Source organism: Brassica napus, chromosome A8 (genome assembly GCF_020379485.1).
Source record: "Brassica napus cultivar Da-Ae chromosome A8, Da-Ae, whole genome shotgun sequence".
NCBI classification, from domain to species: domain Eukaryota; kingdom Viridiplantae; phylum Streptophyta; class Magnoliopsida; order Brassicales; family Brassicaceae; genus Brassica; species Brassica napus.
In genome coordinates this window covers 15,010,645-15,019,469 of record NC_063441.1, presented here as the reverse complement: position 1 = coordinate 15,019,469, position 8,825 = coordinate 15,010,645, and the positions used below count along the sequence as shown (strand labels likewise).

The following is an 8,825-nucleotide window of genomic DNA, read 5'->3' as shown; positions in this document are numbered from 1 at the left end:
GACTCAACTAAAATATATTATACTAATAATAAAAAATAAATATCAATGTATAAAAATGTAAGAACTAGTACTCGCGCGCAGATGCGTTGGTCAGTCTCTAGTTTAACATTATAGTATTAGTAAAACAAAAACTATATATACACCTATTCTATTAAAACATGTTAAACTTAGGATTTTTTACTTTAATTGCCATGATCGGTTAGCCTTGCCGTCTCTTTCATTAAGGGCAATTAGGACCTTCCGTGTCATTTTCACCTAAACGATTTTAATGGTTTGGCATTAAATCACGTTTTCCTAATTCTAATCTGGTTTGCAATTATTTCTCTGTTTATTACTGCGTCGTTTTAATGTATTTCACATGAACAACTCCCTAAAACGTTGAACTCCAAATGCTTTTCTACATTCTGAAATAAATTTTAGTAATATATAAAATAAAAACTTACAAATACTTGACACATTTATATGAAACTTACAAAAAAAAAATCTCTGTCATTCATTAATGGTAATTTGAACGTTTTAAAACATTAAACCACCTAACACATTTCCCTAATTGTTTGCTGTTTGTTTCCTTATTAATATTTTAAAAATAAATAATATAATATAGATCGTAATTAACAAGATTTTATTGACCTAACAAGATTTAGAATATTATATATCCTTGAGATTTTAGGAAATAATTTATGAAGAAATTCTCTATAATCATAAATATATTTGAGATCTTTATATATATGAAGTGTAAATGTCCCACATCAAAACTTTGTGAAACACATCGACAAGAATGATTACTATAAATATAACATGCTCTTTTGTTTGAATAAAATCAATCGGTACGTAGAAAACCTAAAGCATATATTTTTGATTGGGTCTAACCAAATTTCTTTTATTACACTTCGGAAATTAATCTCTTAGTTATGTTAAATCGACTGTTTAAATATTTACCAATTTATTGTACCGAGTAGCCAAAATCGCGGTAGGTTGCCCCTATTAGCGTTTTTCCAGCTGCAAAACTGGTAATTCGGCCAAGTTTCTTAATTGCACGAGGAAAATATTGCCACCATGTAAAAACATGAACAACTCTCTAAAACGTTGAACTCCAAATGATTCCCGCATTTTGAATTAAAGTTTAATAATATATAAAAAACATGAATTTACAAAAATTTGACACATTTATATGAAACTTACAAAGGAAAAAATCGTGTAATTCATTAAGGGTAATTTGGACGTTCTAAAAAATTAAACCACCTAACATATTTTCCTAGTTCTTGCTATTTGTTTCATTATTAATATTTTTAAAAATAATTAATACAGTATAAATCGTGGTTAGCAAGATTTTATTGACCTAACAAGATTTAGAATATCATATATCCTCGAGGTTTTAGGAAATAAATTATATAAGAAATCTCTATAAGCATTAAATATATTTGAGATCCTTATATATATGAAGTGTGAATATCCTACATTGAAACTTTGTAAAACTCATCAACAAAAATGATTACTATAAATATGATTTATAACATGCTCTTTTGCTTGAGTAAATCAAATGGACCGTAATAAACCCAAAGCATATTTTTTGTTTGGATTTAAACAAAAAAATTATCACTCTTAAGTAACTAATCCGAGTAATAGTGTTTAGTTATATAAAATTGACCGTTAAAGTTTTTACCGATTTATTGTACCGAGTAGTCAAAATCGCGGTATGTTTCCCTAATTAGCGTTTTTCCAGCTGCAAAACTAGAAATCCTGCCAAATTTTTGAATTCAACGAGGAAAATATTGTCACCATGTAAAAGTAAAACACATGAACAACTCTCTACAACGTTGAATTCCAAGTGCTTTCCCACATTTGAATAAAATCTGAATAAAATACAAAAAAACATAAATTTACAAATATTTGACACATTTATATGAAACTTGCAAAGAAAAAAATCTCGTGTCATTCATTAAGAGTATTTTGGACATTTAAGAACATAAATCCCTAAACATATTCTCTATTTTCTTGTTATTTGTTTCCTTATTAATATTTCAAAAATAAATAATATAATATAAATTATGGTTAACAAGATTTTTCGGATCTAACAAAATTTATAATATTATATATCCTCGAGATTTTATGAAATAATATATACATAAATCTCTATGACTGTTAACGCATTAAATATATTTGAAATATATTTATAAAGTGTAAAATGTCCTAGGTCGAAACTTTGTAAAACTCATCAACAAAGATGATTACTATTAATATAGCTTGAGTAAAACCCCTAGGCACATCTATACAACGAGATTATAAAGTCCTCAGAAAAATCCTCCCAAAAATCCTTATTTAGTTACTATTATTGTCAGATAATACGAAATTGGTTAATAATAATATGAACACAATTCTAGATCTCCTCCTCTTTTCCTTGGAAGAGATCACGGAAAAAATGATGACTTATCAATGAGATCTTGACATTCGGGTACGGGCCGGTTTAGTCCTCTTACATCACCAGTTCAGATACCCACCCGACATCAGGAGCATCACCCGAATTTTGATCCGGTTCAACCCGATCCATGCAATTCTCCTTGCTCAGTTTCTCAAACATCTTCGCTCTAAGCTCACGACCCGACTCTACGACCCGCTCCATTGCGGGATCTTTTTCTAAACCATTCTCCCAAATATCCAGATTCTCGGGTCGGGCCGGAGTTGTAGGCAGACTCTGAAACCCAGGACCCAACATGGATCCTCGGGGCGACCCGAATCCGGATTGGTAGCATCGAAACGGATTGTTATAATACGAAGGAAATGATTTCAATTTCTCAAACCGTAAGTTCCGAAACGACGTCGTCACGTCGTTTATATAACTAGACCCGAGCGAGCGACTCAGTGACTGAGAAGACTCCGAGTCAGCTCTCGGACTCACCGGCGGCGAACTAGAAACAGGCGATATCGAGAGCTGAAACGCTCTAACGAAGGAATCGACCCGATCAGGGCTTCGGGCCTGGACATACCTTAGCTGCTCCGGCGAGTGAGCAAAGAAACAAACTTTCCGGCGACATCCACCGCCGTCTTTACACGGCTGAGTCCTGTAACGAGAAGGATGAAGCCAACACTCGAAAACTCCGTGAGCAAACTCGCAAGAGTCTCCTTTCTTGCAACCGCCTTTTCGGAACTCCGGACAAGCCGTCCCGGAGTAATTGTACTTCGTCGGATCTCTCCGGCGAGCCTTTTCTCCGGGGTGAGCGTACGGACACTCCGTCCAGTCATGGCTCCGGCCACGAGAACACCTCAAGACTTTGAAATCGTACATGCGGAAATGGTCACAGGAGTAAGCATCGACTAGAGAGTCCGGTCCGAATGGTTCCGGGTCGGAATCCGGATACGATTCGTTAGACGGAAGATAACGATGTAACGCCGTTAAAGCTTTAAGCATGCTGCAATCTGGACTGTTCATGGCCGGAGAAAAAATCTCCGCCGTTGTAAAGTCTTCAGAAACCGGCCATGTAGGAATCTGCACCGTCGGGTAAGGCTCGCGATTTTCTCCGATCATCTTCTTTCTTTATTTTCCGGCAAGAAGTAACATCCGTCGTCGTCTCTCTCTGGTTTTTATTGTTTGCTGTTTCACCGGCAAGGGCTTTATATAAGTGAAACACTTAACTATGGTTTGGTTAAATATTTCAACCATGGTCTAGATAGTCAGCTTTAGACTAGGAGCTGTATGGGGTCAATACTGTTAAATACTCTATATAAAAAAAATATTAAATAATTATCTGAAAATAATTTTACTGCCTATGTAAAATTTAAAAAAATTAGGTATTGTTATTAATATATTTTATAAACAAAACATAACTAAAACTAATGGCATTATTTTGAAACCTATAGACTATTGTTGATTTTAATGAATATATATATTTTATATAGGTTTATAGTTTTTAAAATTGTTTTATACATGCATTGTTTTTTATGAGAAATTCCCTTATTAGTTATTTCAGAACTATTGGTTATTTCCTGATTATTGAAGAGAATGATATAAATTTTCTTCCTAACAGATATTGAGTTTAGTATCCGTAATAAAAATAAATAATTAACTTAAAAACAAATGATCAAATGACATGCTAAAGATGACTAAATTAAATGAAAATATATGGGGGGGTAATTAAAAAATTGAACCTTAAACAGCTAAAACCAAATTATTTACCAAATATTAATCAAAATTTATCCTGAATTTTACAAGTAAAAAGGTTATCATAACAGCGTCATAGTTATGAATAAAGATTCGGATGTTAGCTATGGAATGAGAAAAACGCATTGTGGTACATAATACATTAGGTTAGGATAACACCTACAACCCAAAATACCGTAAAACAAAATCCCTTCGGCATTTTGTGTTGAGTTGAGATTGGTTCAGATTCAATTTTATCAGATCACATTTGGTTCAGATTTATTTTTATCATATCAGATTTGGTTCAAATTTTCAGCTTTGATTTATTTTGGTATTTTAACTAAAAATTATCAGTTTTCATATTATTTATAAAATTACATGAGAAAAATTCAATAGTAAAATTTTAATACTAATTGTAACATTTTTATTTTAAATAAAAAAATTTGAGTTAATTTTTTTTCAAAGACAAATAGCATAATTATAATTTTTAAATAAAATAAAGTAAAATATATTTTAATAATATATTAGTATCATGTAGTTTTTAGTTTGTAAAATATAAATATATTATATATGTATCTCACAGTTTATTATGTCACTAACTATTCGTATTTTGTTTTGAACTCTTTTTTAGATGAACTATGGTTGTTCTGCAACGTGCATTTCTCTAATATAAACCGAAGTTAAACCGCATCGCACTATCTAATATGTTTGTTCTGCACCATTCAATCCGATGTTACCATTCAGAGTCTAAATAGCCGTGTGTTGAGATTTTCCACGAGATTGAAACTTTTTTTTTTTTGGTAACTCCACAAAATTGACTTATCTGGATGTTTTCATGATGTGGACATTTATCAGGTAACATTCAAAAACTTTTCCGGAAGTAAAGGTAGTGTTTTTTGGATTATTAGATTTATTTGGAAATCTCTTTTGTTGCCGGAGTCCTATGAACATATTGTTCTTTTGAAGTATTAAAAGTTTAAAACTATGTGTAGTGTCAATTTAACATTTACACCTAAAAAAAACTATGTGTAGTGTCACTGGTTTCCAAAGTCTGGCCAGTTTTAGAAACATTGGCGACGAAATAGATAATCTAACTAAAAGAAAAATAGTGTACTGCATGTAATTTTTGTTTTTTTTAAATAAAATCTTATACAAAATAACTTATTTAAGAAAGTCTTAAGGAGTTGTTATTGGTTTATATATTTTGATTGATTTATAAATCCATACAGTATTTATAAATCCAAGTAAAATATAAATTTTTAAATTCTTTCGGATTAGTATTTATAAATCCGGAATTTTTCCCTCGGATTTGAGTTTTTGTATTTTTAACAATGAAATCAATGCAAATCCATTATAAAATCAAATCTATTAAGGGGGTGTATTCAATATAACATTTGAGGTGATTTGACTTTAAATGGAGTTTTAGATGATTTCAATAAGTTGCAGAAATTTAGGTGATTTTTGTTAAACCACTCTAGAATATAACCTAAAACCATGAGATTTGGGTTTTAATTTTTTAAACTAAGAAACTCCACACAAACCCCCTAAAATCACCTGGAAACTTTAAAACTCCACAACTTAAAATATTTTCAATAACAGTGGATTTTAGAGTACTCTACGAAATGTTAAGTTCAATAATAATGGATTTTAAATGAGTTTTTAAATTCATGTTTGAATAATAGTGGATTTGTCATTTTAATACAAATCACCTAAAACTCTCAGTTGAATACACCACCTTAGTAAATTAATATGATTGAATAACAATTTATTTGAATTAGAAATTTATGAATCATTAAACCAATCACACATTATTTCAGTACATACTTTAAAATCATACCAATAACGCTAAATAAAGTTTGGATTTTTTAATCCATCAAAATACACTAACCAATAACTCCAACTTATACAAAATATCTCAACAATGATTTAGGACAACTAAAAAATGATAGAAAATGAAATTATTAATATCTAATTTATTAATTTAGAGTTCTATTTTTATCTACCATTAACAAGTCATAGCATGACCCTTTTATGAATTAGTTAATATGACATTTTGATTATTTACATTAATAATAAACCAAATAGAAGTTTGATTTTTTTTTGAAATTATAACAAAATCTGTTAAGAAAGAATCTAACAAAATCTTACTTAAAATTTTAAATATCTTTATAAAATAATATATTAATTAATTTCGTAATTAGTAATATAATATTATTATAAATCAGTATTAGCTAAAATTTTATTATAAAACAAGAAAAAAATTATATACTATTTTTATAAATTATATAATTATATTCTGTATTATATAAAAATAGAAGTGCTATATGAATTAAATATGATAAAATTATATTAAATAGGTAAATTTACAACAACAAAAATTAAAAAAAATTTATTTAAATAAATTATCACTCATCATTAAAATGACTTCAAATTCGTAAACTATATAATATTTTTATACAAAAATTAATTTATTAACATTGGTTAAGCTTCTATATCTGCAACTATATATTATCTTCTTCTTTTTTGAAACTCTTAACAATATATTGTTTATAACTGTTATATACAAAAGTATAATAGTATATATTAACCTTTAGTACATATACTATTTAAAAATATGTTATTAGAATACTATGAAATTTTTGTAATTCATTTAAAATATTAATGAAAAGTTAAATTTTAATTATAATTTTTTTTATTTATAACAAAATCTTATGGAAAAAATTTAGAAAATGTAACCAAAAATTCAAATATTTTTTTGTAAAATATTGTATTAATGTAGTAACAAAACAAAATTCAAAATTCATGTAATCTTCCAAAATATTGAACGTATTCTAAGAACTTGTATTAGACTCGACATGAGTTTTTTTAGCAAGGAATATATGTTGACTCGTAGCCAACCTCGGTCAGGAACTGGCCTTTGATCCCTCCCGAGTTAGTCAATAGTATCCTCTCAAATGGTATTCGAACTTAAATATATAGGTAGCACATCTTTTTACATAAAGTTGTTTTCATTCTTCTTATACCGTTCACATATTTTAATATCAAAGACCTAAGTCCAATATAAAAAAAAAGATTTTTATAAACATCAATATTTCCTAGACCTAGGACAAGTTTGCAAATATCTAAAAATCTGCGTGTACCTCATACGATATTCAACGAGCAATTATTAGTTGTTACTGTATCTTTATTTGGAAGATAGTGTGAGATGTTACACATAACGCCATCGTTTTCATACTCATTGAACCGTTTAACACATTCGTGTATGTACGGATCAAAATATTTTTCGTGCCGTAGCTCTCACGGGTTGAATTGCATAACTTCAACAAGTAAAGGAAGACAAATTTGATTGAAAGTGATTTATATAGTACAAATAGGGACCATAGATATGCATTATTCACTCATTAATGCTTCTTTAAACATTAATGATTTCCCCATCAACTTGCAAATGCAGTCCAATTGAAAGACGGACTTCAAAAACTTATATAGATTGTATTTCTCTGTTGATAATCTACTCGCTTAGATATTTGTCCGACATTCCTTGTTTGACAGCCGTACTTTTTGTCTAATATTTTAATGGAAACTTTGCTCATTGGATTATGTTACTTTGTCTTGTAGCACTTAGTTTTATTATTATTATTATTAGTCAAGTAACTTTCCTTGACGCGACATCGTTTTACGACCATAAACATAGTCTCCAGAAAATGTATTTTTTTATATGGAAATTTATACTATATAACAATTTAACCGTAAGACTAGGTTAAAAACTGCGTCCGGATCCGCCGGATACCCTGTATTTCCCGGATATCCGGATCCGGATTCGTGATTTCCGGATATCCGGATTTCTGATATCCGTCCCGATATTCTATTACCCGCAAATATCCGGATCCGAATCCGAATCCGTAAAAATAACTAAGAATAATTCAAAAATAATATTTTTTAAAAATACTAATTTTTTAATATAATACATAGATCAAATATTTATAAATATATTTATATATCTCTATAATATTGTAAAAACTAAAATATAATATTATAAAATTAATTCATGTATAAGATTAATATATCAAATATAAATATTAATAAAATTTAAAAATTTAATGTGTTTTAAAAATAGAGATTCGGGTCCGGATATCCGGACCTAAAAATTAAGATATCCGGATTCAGATTCGGTTTGGACAGATCCAAGATTTTACTATCCGGATTCGGATCCGGGCACCCCGAATATCCTATTTTCTGAACGGATTCGAAGCGGATCTCTGATCGAATCCGGATCTCGGATAATAAGTTCCAGGCCTAGTTGCTACAAAAGTTGTATATTCTTATTAATATACCTGTTAACAATGATTGGTAAAATAATATATAAAATTATTATGATCAATATATAATTGGTTTATTCCTAAACATTATATAATATATATTTAATAATTTTATATTTTTCTATTAAAAATAATGTATCTTATTTAATTATATATATTAAATTATATTCTTAATTTGAAATATTTTTGTAAAAATATATATAATTAATTTTATGTTGAGTCAAATGTTAACATATGAATTTTCTTATTAGATTTGTTAATATTGAATTTTTTGGGTTTTCTGTACAGTTCCATTAAAATGTTAGTTTGTTAGCATGTTATTATTATTTTATATTATAACGATATCATAAAATTTTGATTATTTTAATTTTAAT

At 28.8% G+C, this 8,825-nt stretch overlaps 1 protein-coding gene across 1 annotated transcript; it reads right to left on the bottom strand.

The window, feature by feature from the left end:
• Nucleotides 1-2,206: 2,206 nt before the first annotated feature.
• Nucleotides 2,207-4,397, bottom strand: LOC106350007 (zinc finger CCCH domain-containing protein 49-like). The gene has a single exon (XM_048737705.1). It carries the CDS (start codon nucleotides 3,521-3,523, stop codon nucleotides 2,474-2,476), a length of 1,050 nt encoding a protein of 349 aa, XP_048593662.1. The 5' UTR covers nucleotides 3,524-4,397; the 3' UTR covers nucleotides 2,207-2,473.
• Between the last annotated feature and the right edge of the window lie 4,428 nt (nucleotides 4,398-8,825).